Genomic DNA, 17,257 nt, shown 5'->3' with positions numbered 1-17,257 from the left:
ACATGTATGCTTGGAAGAAAGAAGAGAGGAGGGAGATGCAATAGAAACTTTTAAATATCTAAAGGCATTTAACCCCTTCAGTCCCAGGGGTTTTTGGTACCTCAAGTCCCGGTTCAAGTTTGCCATTTTTGCAGTATGTCGGTTCAGCGATTATTCCCCTTTCCTGTGAATAGTGTACCCATGTAAACTATATACCCACTCCAAATGTCTCAATTCAGGCGTCCTGATTTCAGAAATCCCTCATTTATATAAAATTTACATACTTTTCCAGCACTTATAGGCAACATACTATAAGGTGTACATTATTTTTTACAAAGCCGTAGAATTTTTACATTAGGCGTGTTGGGATTGCAACTCATGGCCCCGGAACAGGTGAATACTTGTGTGTTGCTTAGATTTTTTTGCACAGGGTATGTGTTACGGCAGAGAAACCGGCCAACATTGTTTAGCTGCCTCTCCTGATTACCGAAATACTCCACATCCTTAGTTTTTTTTTTTTCTAGAGGGTCATATTGATCCTTTACATATTGCACCCTATAGTGTTTTCATACACTACGTTCCCTACCCCCATAACGGGTTTGGGGGTAGTGAACGGGGGCAGGGGGTTATACCTTTTAGATGTTGTGCTAGGGCAATGGGATGTAAGGTTTTTTTTATTTATTTTCTTTTTTTTTTTTTTTTAAATTGCACTGTTATCAGTGCAGTGTGGTTAGAAGTCCTCTTAGGGACCTCTTGAACATGTTTTTAATGCCAGTAAAGTCACATTGACATCACTTAGCTCACTTTGTTTCTTTTTTTATTATTATTTTATTATTTATTGTATTATTTTAGTGATTTTTTTATTATTATAAAAAAAATCACTAACACTTTTTTTGTTTGTTTCATTTTTCAGCTTGTGAGAAGAGTGAGAAACATGGATGCTTAGAGGTAATGAAAGGAAATAGTAGTAGATAAAGGAGCAGTCTCCAAGCAGAAGTTGGGGAGGCTAATACAGTGAGGGGATTTAAACAGGCCTTTTCTTATGTGTTGTCAAATGCTATGTTTCTATGTTTCAATCCACCAAGAAAAGCTCAGCTCTGGTGAACCATTAGGTATGTGAATTAATCTCCAAATGGGAGACACTCCCTCTGGATGTATTACATAAACTTTTGGCACCGAAAAAGACAAGATAAACATGCAGTTTGAACAAGATAATCAAATGTTGCCACTGTTCGTACCATATGACTAGAGATTCAACATAATGTAGAGGACTGCACTGGGAGGCGGGTCCCGCGGGACCTGCCAAAAAACTTGCGGGCGCGGGCGGTCTTGCTGGGGCTGCGGGCGGGAGCGGGTGGTCAGGCACTGTACCTGCGGGTCCCGGTAATGCCGTGCAGTCCCGCAAGGCTGCCTTCTTGCTGCTCCCTTACAGTGTCTCCTAGCTTGCTCCGCCCAGGAACAAAACGGAGTCACGTGATGTGACGTCACTTCCTGTGACTCCGTCTTCTTCCTGGGCGGAGCAAGAGAAGAGACGCCGTGAGGGAACAACTCGAGGGCAGCCGCGCGGGAAATTAGGTAAGGAGGCGGGCATGATTGGCCACAAAAGTGGCGGGAGCGGGCGGGATTGGCCACAAAAGTGGCGGGAGCGGGCGGGAGCGGAACACCCACATTGCGGGAGCGGGATTAAAAAAGTAGTCCCGCGCAGGGCTCTGACATAATGTTCATTAGTGAACAGTTCTTCATTATTAATAACTACATAATGATTATCTTGTTTTTGAACTCAAAAGGGAATTTGGCCCAAAATATGTCTTTAGTTCCAAGGCTTTGGGTCTCTTTTTAGGATCCTTGGACAGCATTAACTTGATGATAGATTCCTGCAAAATAAACAGAATTTATAAGTTTACTACAATGACATCAGCAGCACATTAAATTACTTAACTTTCCTCCCTGTAAAAAAATAACTTTCTTTGTTTAATCTTTATTTGCAGAGGAAACCTTTCCCATGAGATGGCCTTTGTGCGGATTTCTAAATACACTGATCTACTTTATCTAGAAATTCTTAATAACGGAAGTCTTTCATTTGCTTTACGAATGTTGTTCACCGTTTTCAGACAGTCGCATCTTTTGGTATGAACTGTTGCCTGATATCTATATATCCTATCATATTATAAGTGAGTAATAACTAATAGCTTACCTATTAAATGGTCCTTCATTAGCTAACCTGAAGAAAGCTGTCATAGACAATTGTCGGCGTTACAGATACAAGGTATTGTTATGAGACAATTGAATAGTTAGATAACAGCAGATATGCATAAGAATAAATACTGAAGATGGCATTGAGTTTAGGTTCCTTAGCCTTTATATAACCAAGTAGCACAGATTTTGGATCTATCATTTATTTAATTGATCAATATGTACGACTAAAACAACTGTGCCTTACCAAATTCCAGTAACTTTTTAAACAGAACCAATATACGTTTTTATTATCACATACCTCATAGTGGAATTGTTGTGCAAACTCTTGGGGAAATTCAGCATTGCGGAACTTTGGCCACTCCTAGGGATTAAAATAAGCAAGTTATATGGTACCTCATATGAACAATTACCAAAGGTTACCAAAGTATCAAAGGACAACTACTGTTTCTCTAGCTATATGTAAGGCATGCATATTTAAGGCAATCTTGGCGCATAATAAGTAATACACAGTCATCAGCATAGATTGTTTTGTATGCAACTACATAACTTTAAAAAAACAAACAAAAAAACACATGGAAATATACTTTACAATGATAATGCCCCAAAGCATATGGTTATTCATTTGTTAATCAAGCAATATTTTTCAAATATGTACCTTTTCTTTCTCATGGTATGTACTAAATTTGATAAAAAGTTCTATTAGTATCAATCCCAATGAGTAGATGTCCACTTCATTTTCATAAGCATCTTCATACTGGAAGAAAAAGACACAAACTAAAATAAAAAGACATGGCGTCGTCATAGTGATACTCATCTAAAGAGATCAAGAAGTCTCTTTGCACAGAGTAGAAAGATATACAATAATTTGTCAGGATTGGCAGGGGTGCGAAAAATATATTTTTCTCATATGAATTCATAGGGGTGCCAATAACTGTGCCATATATTCAACAATTTTGACAAAACAATGAAAAAAATATTCATCAACTTGCAAGACTTAATCAGGTGGAAAGCAAGCTCCCTGACCTTCTGTATATAATATTTATGGGAATTCTGAGCACAGCAGTTTTGCAGAAATATAGGGCAGTATGTGAAATCAGACAAGATGGTCTGATCTGAACTACAGCCAAGCTGTGATCATTACATGGCTCTGGGAAATTGTTTCAGCTGTTGGATAATGGATATAGTGCTGTCTGGTATTATTCACCTGTTCCGGGGCCATGTAAGAACGCGTTCCAGTGCAATGAGTACGGAGCAGTGCTTGCCTCTCCTCCTCTCCGGTCACATAAGTCACCAGGCCAAAATCACCTATTTTTATTTTGTGTTCTGTAGCAAAAAATATATTATCGGGCTGCAACAAATAGAGACAATAATTCATTATTCTCAAGTACATTTACATTTCAGATATTCAATTGTTTGTATTAATGGAAACAACATCCCACTCAACTCTTTAAAGGAAACATGTTTGATGCTCTTAGTATCTTTTTAATTCCACATACATGCACCCCTACTCTTCTTTACACAGCCCTACATAGCTCAGGTAATTCCTGAGAAATGTAATCTGCAGTGATAACATTTATCCAATGTACTCACCCTTCATACAATTAAAGTACAGTCGGTCTGAATTGCTTAACCGTAGCTATCTGTGATGTATTAACTTCAAACCTTTTCTAGTCATTGACTTCACTATGCTTTACAAATGGCCAACCCCAATATGCCCATATAATGCATGATTAATGTCAGAATAGTTTTTTTACTTTGACATCTGATTCCTGTATACATTATACAGGGTGAGTCGGCCCCTTCATACAAAGTTCATACAAATGTTAAGCTCTCTTAAAAACTCCCTTGTTAATGACCAGGCACCCCTGCAGTAGATCTCTCTGATAGGACCTACTGTGGAGTAGAAGTAGTTAAATCATAGCCCTTCCAATTAAAGTAAAATTCCATAATCAAATGTCTCATCTTTTTCACTTCTAATGTTTGGACACAGTTCATAAATTAGAGATACTGAGAGGTGAAATGCAACCTTAGGTTGCTGTGTTCTTGCCTAAAGTAATAACATTATAGGCTCCCTCTTAACAGCAGTTTCCGATTATACAGAAATGGAGGCTTGCTGTTGAAATGCTTCAATGTTCATATGGTCATATCAGCCTCACAAAAAATAAGAAACAAGTACTTTAATGTTTAAATGCCAATTTCTGCTACTGAGCAATCTCATTTCTTTTACGTGAGCTCTACTGTGTTCTGCTAGGCATTCTGTAATCTGTAACCTCTCGCCTCTGACAGCAAAGGGGGTCCTGAATGCTGCATTAGCAACCAAGATTAATGGCCGCTGTGACGGAACCCTCCATCACCAGGGCCCCTGGAGAGGCCTGACTGCCAGCCTCCTCCCTATTGACTATGGGCCTTGACTTTGTAAAGACTTCTGTGGCTACCCCCAGCAGTGTATCATCCCATCACTTGCTGAGGGGATTATCTCTGGCAGACAGCCAGGATCTGCAACCAGGTAGTGACCACCATTGTTTTACTTTAATATCAGACCCCGCCCACCCCATGGTGCACTACTATGTTGTAGTTCCACCACTACAGACATTTACCCCGCCCATTCCTGGAACTGATTTTGGCCAGTAACAGTTAGTGGAGGTTGGGACCCTGTTGTACTGTTAATCCCGTTACTGACCCCTGTTGTCTCTGGGAGGCAGATTAAGGGGCGGTTTTGTATCCCAATGTTTTATTTTAATGTGTGCTTTGCTGGATATATCCAGCCCTGTGTGTGAAAAATAAATCAATCTTCGTTTTGGTTTATCCCCTACACTGAGCCTTGGCTAGTGACTGGTAAACCGGGGAAAGAGTGTGTTGTCCCAGGCTAAGGGAGCACAAGTCATTGGAGGTAGTCGGTCGGACTATCCAGCTCCGTGACAGCTGCCAAGCCAGATTCATGAACACTATGGTGTACATAAATAAACGACACATGAATAAATGTTTTTTGGATTTAGTGTACATGTGCAGGCGGATATATACTACACAGACGTTGCAGTGGTCTAGTTAATTCACTTGTGCTTGTGCCTTTTTATGAATGCATTTATATTTGTTGGTTAAAAAAAAAGTACAAAAATAAAAATAGGTAGGTACGCATTTTCTTTATGGTATGACCTTTTTTTAAGACTATTGGTAAAAGCACTTTTATCATAACACATTTTAACTAACCTTTAGGTCCCGGTGAATGAGCTTTGAAGAATGAATGTACTCAACTCCGTCAACAATTTGCTCAAATATGGCAAGACTTTTGTTCCTGTGAATCTTCTCCCGTCTTTCAATCCATGATTTTAACGTTCCATTTTCACATAGCTCCATTTGTATAAAAAGACACTCTTGTTTACACCCAGGTGCTCTGTCACTAGGAATATTATCTTTAATTAGAATTGATACATACTAGCTAATCACCTCATCCTTAAGAAAACTATTCATCACAAAAGAAAGAGATGTAGAAGGCATTGGCAGGTACAACATATAAAACTAATGCATTGTATCTGTATGCATTTCATACTTTTTAGTTTTTTAGTTCCCTGGTCATCCCAAAAAGAGTGGATAGCATCCACTTCAGGTAAGTGTTGTATATACAATGTGCTAGAAAAACTGTCAGCAAACGTAGATATAAAAACGTATACTTACTTGAACGCTGCAAGCGCAGGAAGTCCCACTATATGACTGACCGGGTGCTGCTTGCACACAGACTACTTTCTGCTCAATCCCAGACTGCTGTACCAAGGACCAGTCTTATACCAAATAGTGCCCCACTCATGCACAGTCCATATCAGCCCTGTACTCGCCACCTAGTTCTGTTGCGCCCTAGTCAGGTTCCGCAATGGATTTCTACACACTGAGTGCAGTTACACTACACTACTACAGAGTGCAAATTAAAGGTTATGTGCAGCGATATCTTGATATTTTTACAAGCAACAGTACCCCAATGTGCTGATAAAATATCATTTGTAGTGTTGGCCCCAAGCCAGCTCATTTGTGCCTCCAACATACATAAGTATATGGCAATTATTTAAAGCAAACCCAATATGTAACAAAGTGTTATCATTGCTCAGTAGGACATAATAAATCTGTCCATATGTTTTTGAAAGATTTCCAAAAAAAAAAAAAACTTCTCCCATGTTCTTACTACTGCCGAGAGCATAATACCGTATCTGCTTGATTATAAGACAAGGTTTTTTTTCAGAGCGCTGCAGGGGACCCGGATGCTCCTCTCCGGCAGCCTCTGCGGCTGCCGGCACTTCCTCTGATGGGCTTCTATGATGGAGCGCCGGTGTCACATGATGACCTTCCAGTGCTCCACCATAGAAGCCCCGGCGGAAATGCCGGCAGCAGCGGTGGTTGTCTGTCCGCATCTCGGAGCTGGTGAACGTTTGAGGGATGTGCACAGACAACCTCCGCTGCTGCCGGCACTTGCGCTGGGGCTTCTATGGTGGAGCACCGGAAGGTCATGTGATACCTCTGCTTGAGGTCGGATTATAAAACGAGGGGTATCTTTCAGAGCATTTGCTCTGAAAAAACCCTCATTTTACAATCCATAAAATCGATTCAACTAATCCATAATGAAATTCGTTGGCAACGATTTTCATTATCGATTATTATCGATTTTATCTATTAGTTGTTGCAGCCTATATATATATATATATATATATATATATATATATATATATACACAGAGTTTTATAAGTTACCTGCATGGTGTAATTTATTGGGACATTTCAGTATGGCTGCCTGGGTACTGCAAGTGCATGTGCGCTTACCCTGACTGCCTTCTGTTCAATCCCTGAATGCTGTTTGCTCGTTCAATGCATTGCGTTATGCAGCATAGAGAATTGTGAGTACACTCACATGCCACCTGGCATCCATGTAGTTTTTATCTTTAGCACAGGCCAATTGGCTAGCACATTGTATAGGTAAAAATTGGCCCTCTACAAAGTGACATCATGTCATTTTACCATGGCAGATGCACTTTAAAAAATCCCAAAACACACATCTTTTAATGTATGTTTAAACTGTTTAACAGCTTCTAGGTCTGTCTTTCCCAGTCAAGCACTCTTATTAGTCATTCTCCATAAAGTACCGTATTTGCTCGATTATAAGACGAGGTTTTTTTCAGAGCAAATGCTCTGAAAAATACCCCTCGTCTTCTAATCAGGGTGGTCTTCTAATCAGACCTCAAATAGAGGTCTGATTAGGAGACTAAGATCCAGATCCCCCGCACCGCTGCAGGGGACCTGGATCCTCCTGTCTCACTCCCCCCGCATATCATACACACACTTACCGGTGCTTCCTGCTGTGTTGCCGGGGCAGCGGGTTGACGTCTACGCGATCCGCGTAGACAACGTCCGCTGCAGCCGGAAGGAGGTGTGGCTAGCAGCGGGGGTTGTCTGCGTCCGTTGCGTAGACCTTCCCCGACTGTCAGAGATCAGAGCTCCCCGTACCGGTGCCGCACCGAACTCTGATCTCTGACAGCCGGGGAAAGTATACGCGACGGACGCATACAAACCCCCGCTACCAACTCCACCTCCTTCCGGCTGCAGCGGAAGGCGATGTCAACCCGCTGCCCCGGCTGGAAGCACCGGTAAGAGAGGGCTGAGAGGGGTGAGAGAGATGAGAGAGAGAGAGAGATGAGAGAGAGAGAGAGAGAGAGAGAGAGAGAGAGAGTGTGTGTTAGTTAAATGGGGGTATAGGGTGTGTGTGTGTTTTAAATGGGGGCATAGGGCATTTCTGGAGTGGCGTTAAGGGGTCATTTAATAGAGCACTCTTCCTCCTGAAATGCCTTATACCTCCCTATATGGCATTCTGCCCCATAATATGCCTTTTAACCCCCTAAATGCCAGAGTGGCATATAGGGGTATAAGGCATTTCTGGAGGCAGAGTGCTCTATACAATGCCTTTTAACTCCCTTAATGCCACTCTGCCTCCTGAAATGCCTTATACCTCCCTATATGCCACTCTGCCCCATAATATGCATTTTAACCCCCTAAATGCCAGAATGGGATATAGGGGTATAAGGCATTTCTGGAGGCAGAGTGGCACATAGGGGGTCAAAAGGCATACCATGGGGCACAGTGGCATATAGAGGGTTAAAAGGCATATCATGGGCCACAGTGCCATATTGGAGTGGCAAGCCTGGGGGCAGATGTGCGTAACTGGGGGACAGGTTGGAAAATACAAGAAATAAAAACAAAAAAAATATTTTTCTCAATCATAGCTTTTATTAAAAAAAATAGTTTACATGAATTAACATTTACTGGTAAAACTTTTTTCCTTTGGGGTCGTCTTATATTCAGGCTTTTTCTTTTTTTTCCTAAGTTAATATTCAGATTTTGGAGGGTCGTCTTATAATCGAGCAAATACGGTATATTCATTAAATGATGGTTCAACTCCCAGGCTTCACCATTTATAATGAGCTTTTTCTGCACAAAGGCGAAAGTTTGACCAGCATACTGTAAAGTTTAATATACATTCAGGAATACAAATTGGGTTTTACCTGCTCGCAGAACTAGAGGAACTGTTAGTAGAACTAGAGACATCCATTCCAGTCCAGGAATGGTAATACCGAACAATGTTTGGATGTTCCAGGCGAGCTAAAACTTTGACCTCTTGCACTGACTTTCTAAATTAAAACAAAAATGGTGATTAGTTTAGATAACCACACAAAATAATTTGGGGTATTTTCCATCTATAAGTCACATATTTTTAGACAAGTGAGAGGAGAGAAGGAGATGAGAGAAAAAAATAATTTAAAAAGAGAAAGGATATAAAAGGGGGAACAGAAAAGAGCGAGATGAGAAAAATTAGAAATGAGAGGAGATGGTAGAGTGACAAGAAAGAAAAGAGGAAGAGAAAAGCATAGAAGGGAGGAGAAGACAGAGATGATAAGGGTGGCATGAGAGTAAAGAAGAGAACTGAGAAAGAAGAGAAAATGGAGAAGTAAGGAGAGACGAGTTAGACACACATATTCCCACTAGCACGCATCCACTCACAATTGGGCATTCATACACATGTACACAGACACACTAACACATGTACTAACATACCCGGACACAGACATACTAAAACATAAACAAGAAGACACTGACATACCCAGATGCATGCACTAACATTATATCAAAGTCTGGCTGAACTACTCTGTGTTTTTACACTCAGCTGATGAATAATAAATAGGGATGCACCGAGACATAGGTGGCCGAAATATATCGGACGAAATTATCGGGAAAATTATCGTCTGAAATGGAAAAAAACGGCCGAACATAATCGTCCACAGGGGCCAGGCTGCTTACCTGTGTGTTGGTCGCACAGTGAGTAAGCAGCGTCTCTTGTATCGGCCAGGAGAAGCAGGAACCCAGTGGAGTCATGTGAATGACACATGACTCTGCTCCATTCCAACAAGAGAAGTTGTTCGAACACTGTGCAAGCAACACAGAGGGGAGCAGTAGGGCCCCTGCAGAAGTCTGCGAGTGAGAGCTCAGCAGTTCAGGGAAGGGGGTGGGGGAGGGTGTATAAGCAAGTATGCGTGATTAAGGGAATGAGTATGACTGAATGAATGCTTGTGAATGAATGTTTGTGAATGAGTTTGTGTGATAGCATGGATGTGTAAGTGTGTGTAGCATGGCATAGGGAGGCTGTAATCACACTACTATCATGCCCAGGTTCTAGCATGTACTAGTTGCCTGGGCATGATAGGAGTAAGATTGTTGTTAATCACACATATATATATATATATATATTGTTATTGAAATGTTATTGGCCAATTTACTAAAAGTGTGGTTATTATTTATTTTTAAAAGGTGGTGGGTCATTTTCGGTTTCAGCCAAGTGAACGCTGAATTTTCAGTTTCGGTCCAGAATTTTAATTTCGGTGCATCCCTAATGAATAAATAATAAATGAGTAGTTTTTTCTTCCATGTGTTAGGCTGACTCAGCTGATGTTTACCAAACTTATTTTACTCCTTTGTTACCACGGTTACTCACCTGGTCAGCCAACCCCTTCCAGGCTATTTAAGCAGCTAGGCCCATTTCCTACTTGTCCTTGTGTTGCACTGACATGCCTTCTTGCACTGACAGTACCCCTCTTGGTTCCTGACCTCAGCTTGTCTTTTGGTGTATGGTCCTGGATCACGATTTTGCTTTGTTTACTGGGTTATTTAAATGAAGATGTTTTGCACTTTACGTTTTGTGTCCATCTGATTCCTGGACACATAACCACATGCACATTAACATACAAGGATACAAACACACTAACATATCTAGAAACACGCACACTAACATAACCAAACACATATACTAACATACATACCGTGCTAAGATACTTAGAAGCACAGGAAAACATACCAACACAAACACTAACACACCCAGACATACACTAACATACCCAAACACAGACATTATGATATCCACACACAGACACCAACATACTCCCACACACTCATGCACTAAAATATCTAGACACAGACACCAACATAAAAACACATACACTAACAAGACTTTATGCAAAATACTTACTCATAGCCAATCTTCAATGTAGCTCGCACACATAGCGAGCTGCCGTGCTATTACCACAGTGTCGTGTTACGCTGAACACAACCTCCACCACAAGCCCAGGGGTTTCCACTACAAAGGTAAGTCCGGGACTCTCCTCTTTATTCTAGGACAATCCTGCTAAAACCAGGACGGGTGGCAACCCTTACTAAACCCATGAGAGGGGGAAGTTAAGATAACTGTTCCCACCATTACTCACACCCATTGTTTATTTTAACCTCTAAACAGGTCTCTATTACCAGTCATATTACATACATAGTATTTTGCCAAACAGCAAATTGTTGCTGTTGATCCAAAAGAAGGCAAAAAAAAACCCCAGTTTCGCTCTTTCCAATTTTGCACTAACCAGGGAAAAAAATTCCTTCTTGACCCCAAAATTTCTCCTTGGATCAATAAGCTGTTTCCCCATAATTAAAGATTATATCCCCAAATATTATGTTTTTCCAAGTATACATCTAGTTGCTGTTTAAACATCTGTACAGACTCTGCAGGCAGAGAATTCCACTTCCTTATTGTCCTTACTGTAAAAAAAAACCTTTCCTCTGCCTTAGACTTAATCTCCTTTCCTCCAGTCTAAATGCGTGACCACGTGTCCTATGCATAGTCCTGTTTATGAACAGATTTCCACACAATGGTTTGTATTGTCCCCGAATATATTTATATAATGCTATCATATCCCCTCTGAGGTGCTGTTTTTCTAAACTAAACAGATTTAAATTTGTTAACCTTTCTTCATAACTATAGTGCTCCATTCCTTTTATTAATTTTGTAGCCCGCCTCTGCACCCTTTCTAGTGCTATGATATCCTTCTTTAGAATAGGTGCCCAAAATTGCACAGCATATTCAAGGTGCGGCCTTACCATTGATTTATACAGAGGCAAAATTATATTTTTATCCCGCGACTTGAACTGAAATGTCAGGTCTAGGAAATTACAGATTATCTATAGATTTCATATATTAGCAAAAGAGTAAATTTGGTACAAGGTAATGTGGCAAACGCTTGATCACTTACTTGCCACAAAACATAACTTTTTTTACAACATAGTACTTTTCATCCAGTTTTTTCCTTGCTTTAAAAACGGTTCCAAATCCACCTTCGCCAAGTACGGTTAGATCATCAAAGTCCCGTAACAGTCTAGAAAAATAAATCAAAACATGAAAACAATGAACACAAGCTGAGGTTTTAATGATCATTTTCCTACTAGGCTATTCCACAATTTTTCAGTACTAATATATTTATATACCCAGCTTTGTTACTATATTTATCTCTCTGCCAGTCCACCAGACTGCCCCCTATCTTATAAACTCTTAGGAAAGCACATCAGATCATTGGTACTTAGCTATATACAATGAATCCTATCATTCCTACCACCTTACTACCGCTACAAAAAAAAATAATTTGGATCAAAAGCGCACCTTTGTATTTAGTTTATAAATAACATCTTTGCCTTTAAAGAGGCATTTGTGACACAGAGTTTGAGTCATTGTTTCAGTGAAACATATGGAGATTCACTCAAACACTGTTGTATACTTTACTGGCTATTGTTGTTGGCCTCACTAGTTTGAGGCCTGCCACCCTGCCAGCTGCCATCCAACACCATGGTGCATTGCCCTGTTAAATTGGCTTAAATACTGAGCAGCTCTGCAGTGTTCCTCACAGACTTTGCAGTGCAAAAGGAAAACTGGAGGAAGTATCATATTTCAGTTAAAAGGACAACAGCATAAACAATAGTGATACCATCTACTGCAACAAGGAACCAACCACCTAGTGATCATACTTCTAGACATCTAGCATTTCTGAATCCATTTCCCCTACATACATACTGTATGTTTCAATGAGAAGGTACCTCCACAAATATTGTCTTCATTGTAAAGCTCATTGCGGTTATATAACTCTGACAGCAATAATAATACCGTATTGGCTCGGATATAGGCCGCCCCCGTATATAGGCCGCACCCTAAAAGTTTGGTGCTTTTTTAAAGAAATTTTTTTTTTCTTTAAAAAAGCACCAAAAACATGCTGCCACTCTGTCCTCCCCCTCCGAGATATGCTGCCACTCTGTCCTCCCCCTCCGAGATATGCTGCCACTCTGTCCTCTCCCCCTCCGAGATATGCTGCCACTCTGTCCTCTCCCCCTCCCCGAGATACGCTGCCACTCTGTCCCCCCCCTCGAGATACGCTGCCACTCTGTCCTCCCCCCCCCTCGAGATACGCTGCCACTCTGTCCTCCCCCCCCTCGAGATACGCTGCCACTCTGTCCTCCCCCCCCCCCTCGAGATACGCTGCCACTCTGTCCTCCCCCCCCTCGAGATACGCTGCCACTCTGTCCTCTCCCCCCCTCGAGATATGCTGCCACTCTGCCCCCCCCCCCCGACTTACCAGAGCAGACTCCCGGGTGTCTTACGGGGCCGGAGGGGGACATCTATGCACATCGTGTATACAACTCCCGGTGCCGGCACTCAGCGGAAGTGCCGGTACCGGAAGTTGTATACGCGTATTGCGTAGATGTCTTCCGCCGGCCCTGCAAGACCCGGGAGTCTGCCCTGGTAAGTCGGGGGGGTTAGAATGCATCGTGCGCACATTCACCGGCAACGGCGCATCGCCGCTGCCGGTGAACGTCCGTGCGATGCGCTTAGACAACCTCCCGTGCCGGTAATCCCCCCGTGGGAAGTGCTGGCAGGGGAGGCTGTCTGAGCGTATCAGACAGTAGGATACAGGTCCCCTGCACCGCTGCGGGGGATCTGTATCCTAACCCCGCTGCCTGCCGCACCCCCACTTTAAAGACTTAAAGTGGGGGGAAAAAGTGCGGCCTATATTCGGGCCAATACGGTACTAATAAAAATATCATAACTCACGTTTCATCCTGAGTCAGCGTGCTCCTTTCTACCGCTATGTTCATGAAAGTTGGTGCTAACTCTATTCTTCTGGAAAGAAAAAAGTGTTATAGGATATTTAGTTGGACCTTATGATTTGGGGTTTGTACTACAAAACATTTAATTTAAAGTTTGATGAAGATCATAGCTTTGTCCCAAAAGTGTCTGCATAAGCTACAACACTTCAAATGGTGAAAGAGCACCTGTTAAAGGGTATGTGGCTAGAGTTGTAGCTAGAAGCAGGACTTTACCAAGACATTTTATGGCTAGAAGAATAGTGTATCTTGTTTACATAATTTATTTCAAATACATATTTCTCATAGAAACATAGAAAGTGACGGCAGATAAGAACCATTCGGCCCATCCAGTCTGCCCAACCTCTGAATATATTCCTTAGTCCCTGGTCTTATCTTATATCTGGCCTTATGCCTACCCCAATGCTTGTATTAACATCTACCACTTCTGCTGGAAGGCTATTCCATGCATCCATTACCCTTTTAGTAAAGTAATATTTCCTGATGTTACCTTTAAACCTTTGTACAAATACTAGACAAACATGGGTTTGTCTAGTATTTGGGGGCTAAAAAGCCACATTTGGGAAGGGCGCTTTTTTTCCCATTTTGGTCAGACTGTGCCTATGCCCTATCTTTGAATCTGGTCACTCCAATGTACTCCATAAAACATTTCATTTAAGTCAAGTAGACACCCCTTGGGTATTTGAAATGCTTTTATTTTAACTCTTTCCATGTCAAGATTTCTGAGAAGATACAGCGCTAAATGGTTACATGACTGCATAATAATTTTTAAATGTTACCACATTTTTTTTATTAGCTATTTTTTTCTTCAAATATTTTACAAATCACATTGTGATTAGAAAGCTGGGCTCCATTGACTTGCATAGTTCAAGGGGAGCCAGAGTTTCAGAACTTGGTTATTTTTTTAAAGGACACACAGCCATCTTGCAAATGGCAAAATCTCTTGCAGTGGCGGTTGTGACCACTCTCCAGAGCGGTCAGAGCGCATCCTGGGATGGGTGTTCCGTATTTCTGAATGCCTCGCTATCGAGGCATTTCAGCTACACTATTGAAATTGATCGCCTCCTAAGCCCTTTTAAAAGTGTATGGCGGACACTGATGACCCGGGGAGGGGCCAGACAGATCACTGTCTAAGCTTGTTTAATGCCATGACGTGCCAGGCATGTCATTGGTCGTTACCTGACTGTTATTGTGTGACGTGTCTGGTCCGTCATTGGACATTAAGGGGTTAAATGTTTCAGTGCATTTTTTTCTTTATGCATCACACACACTAGTAAAGTTCAAAAGTACAGAAGGTGATATTTGCACATAACTATTTTCACTGGTGGAAACCTTGAAAATTATGGGCTTTGGTGGCAGGCTTAAAATTACTGGTTTATACACTTTATATAACAGAGCTACACCACCACTGGGAACCTGTCACCCTACAAATAGATTTTAACATCTGAATTTTGCACGGTTTAGAAAATGTTACCATAATTTAAAATACACAAAACGAGCAGCCAATCAGTATGAGTACAGGATGGTACTTCCTATATACAGAAGGCAATTACAATTAACCCTAAATTGATGGTTTATTAAGAAATACATGAACAACTATTTATGAAAACAGACACTTTTTAATGTATATGTTTAAATAATAAATAAATACCTTTGTGTTCTGGATGGAGCAATTGGAGTGGTCCTTCCAGTTACAGGAAGTGATTGCTACAGAAAATCAGTAGGAAAAAAATGAAAACTGGAGTCACAAGTCAACAAAACCAATATAACTGAAAATAATACAGAAACATTTTAACATGTTTCCTGTATTTTATATAACTAAATGTGCCTACTTTATTTTTTCAAACATAAAAAGTTTAAAAAAGTTACAAAATCTAAAAAATACCGATCATATTAAAAAAAATCACACTCTGGGGTTTATTCACTAGGATATAAGTTGGCAGGAGTGTTGAAGTTTTAATTCACTAATTTCACTGTGCATTACTAAGCAAAATCCTTTTCAAGGTTCATAATGCATAGTCAAGCCAATCGATGATATTGGTCAATGACAATAAAGCAGTCTTTACACGTGATGGCATTTGTCTCCACTAAAGTAGGAGTTGCAAGTGATAAGAAGTAAATTTGAAATTTCACATGCATAATTATTTAATCAAGGGTAAGAAGTTCAGGAAATGTCTCAACTTTAACCATGCATTATTAGGAGCCCACTTTGGCCCTATGTGCTGTAGAAGCTCACTGAGTTGAGTTGAATGTTTCCTGAAACCTCAACCCAATCACCAACTGAGTGTTGGGTCCAGGTGAACCTGCTTTAATTTATTATAATTTTGGAAAGAGTACCAAACCCACTGGATTATGCACAAACGTGCATGTACTCACTGCTAAGTGACGGAATCACAGTGTACTGGTAGGTCGAAAAAGTTACAATCCTGTGCACAAAGCTGCGCTACATAAAAAGGAATAGTCATGTTGTTTCTTCAATATACAGTTAAATGTAAGAGTACCTCAGAACCAGATGATGCTGGTGAAGATCCTTTTTGCACACACTGCAGATCTGGACTGGTAACAGGAAAGCTACAAGCCATCAAAAACAATCACTATTTATATACACAGATTATCATTCTATAGAATGGTGTCCTCCATTCAAAAACACCAGTATTTTGTTACAAATTTGTTTACAAGATATCATCAGTTCATTATATTGAACATAAGCGACTCCACTGGCGTGCAGTAAATGTAATTTGTGGTAAATGTGAAAATGTAAGAAAATCAAAAGTGGAATCTCCCATTTTTATTTATTTAGTTAACCAACAAACACTTAAAGATAACATACCTGCTGGATACAAAGGAATTCCCAGATGCAGATTCTATCTCATTCATTTCTTCTACATCTGGAATCTGTAGAAGCAGGATATTGGAAAATCGTATTTTTGGAAAATAAAACCAACCAGAGCCGAAGTGAGGAAGAAAAGCGGCCCTGGCACTTTTAGGCCTGCAGCCACTAAATGATGTACGTGCGCCAGCTGGCTGGATACGTGCAGCAGAACCCACAACTTGGTGCAAGCAGCTGAACATTAAAATGGTGGGAGATCACCATCATCTGGCACCGTCTGGCATTTGCCTGGTTTGTCAGATGGTCGGTTCGTGTTTGCAACCAACAAATATCAGTTAAAAATAAAACAAAAAGGGGCGTGAGCAAAAGCCCTTAGTCCATGACAAGGGGCTGGCACTCCATGAAGCATATGGGTCATGTTACCCGATCTTACAAATAAGATTATCTTCTAAAGTAAACTAGCTATCTTGAATTATATGTTTTATGATTAGGATATAGTACACAAAAAATAACCACAGTACTTTTCACATTAATATGAAAGAGGAACTGCACCTCAGTATCAGTTGGATGCTCCCTTTTTAGCTCTTTTAGTGCCAAAAAAGCTGCATTCTTTTTGGCGTCCTGTTTACTTCTTCCTGTCGCTTCAGGAAACCTTTTATCACCAATTACCGCTCTACAGAAAAATCTAGGAGATGGAGAAAATGTATTAAACCTAAATGAAAGTTGAATTATCACATTTTTACAATTAGGATACTGA

General features: G+C 40.8%; 1 protein-coding gene across 1 annotated transcript in view; it reads right to left on the bottom strand.

Annotated features, from left to right (window-relative positions):
• Positions 1-1,697: 1,697 nt before the first annotated feature.
• Positions 1,698-17,257, bottom strand: part of LOC128484310 (interferon-induced, double-stranded RNA-activated protein kinase-like) — a 31,076-nt gene continuing 15,516 nt past the window's right edge. The window contains exons 9-20 of the mRNA XM_053460651.1: positions 17,053-17,185; positions 16,501-16,565; positions 16,172-16,241; positions 15,322-15,377; positions 13,618-13,686; positions 11,774-11,896; positions 8,711-8,836; positions 5,383-5,572; positions 3,380-3,523; positions 2,831-2,929; positions 2,474-2,536; positions 1,698-1,853 (exon numbers count right to left, since the gene is read on the bottom strand). Coding sequence (XP_053316626.1) covers positions 1,743-1,853; positions 2,474-2,536; positions 2,831-2,929; positions 3,380-3,523; positions 5,383-5,572; positions 8,711-8,836; positions 11,774-11,896; positions 13,618-13,686; positions 15,322-15,377; positions 16,172-16,241; positions 16,501-16,565; positions 17,053-17,185 — 1,249 coding nt within the window. The 3' untranslated portion in view covers positions 1,698-1,742. The remainder of the gene's footprint in view (positions 1,854-2,473; positions 2,537-2,830; positions 2,930-3,379; positions 3,524-5,382; positions 5,573-8,710; positions 8,837-11,773; positions 11,897-13,617; positions 13,687-15,321; positions 15,378-16,171; positions 16,242-16,500; positions 16,566-17,052; positions 17,186-17,257) is intronic.

The sequence above is a fragment of the Spea bombifrons genome, chromosome 3 (genome assembly GCF_027358695.1).
Source record: "Spea bombifrons isolate aSpeBom1 chromosome 3, aSpeBom1.2.pri, whole genome shotgun sequence".
Taxonomy (NCBI): Eukaryota; Metazoa; Chordata; class Amphibia; order Anura; family Pelobatidae; genus Spea; species Spea bombifrons.
Note: the sequence above shows the minus strand (reverse complement) of the source record. Positions and strands in the feature narration are given on the sequence as shown.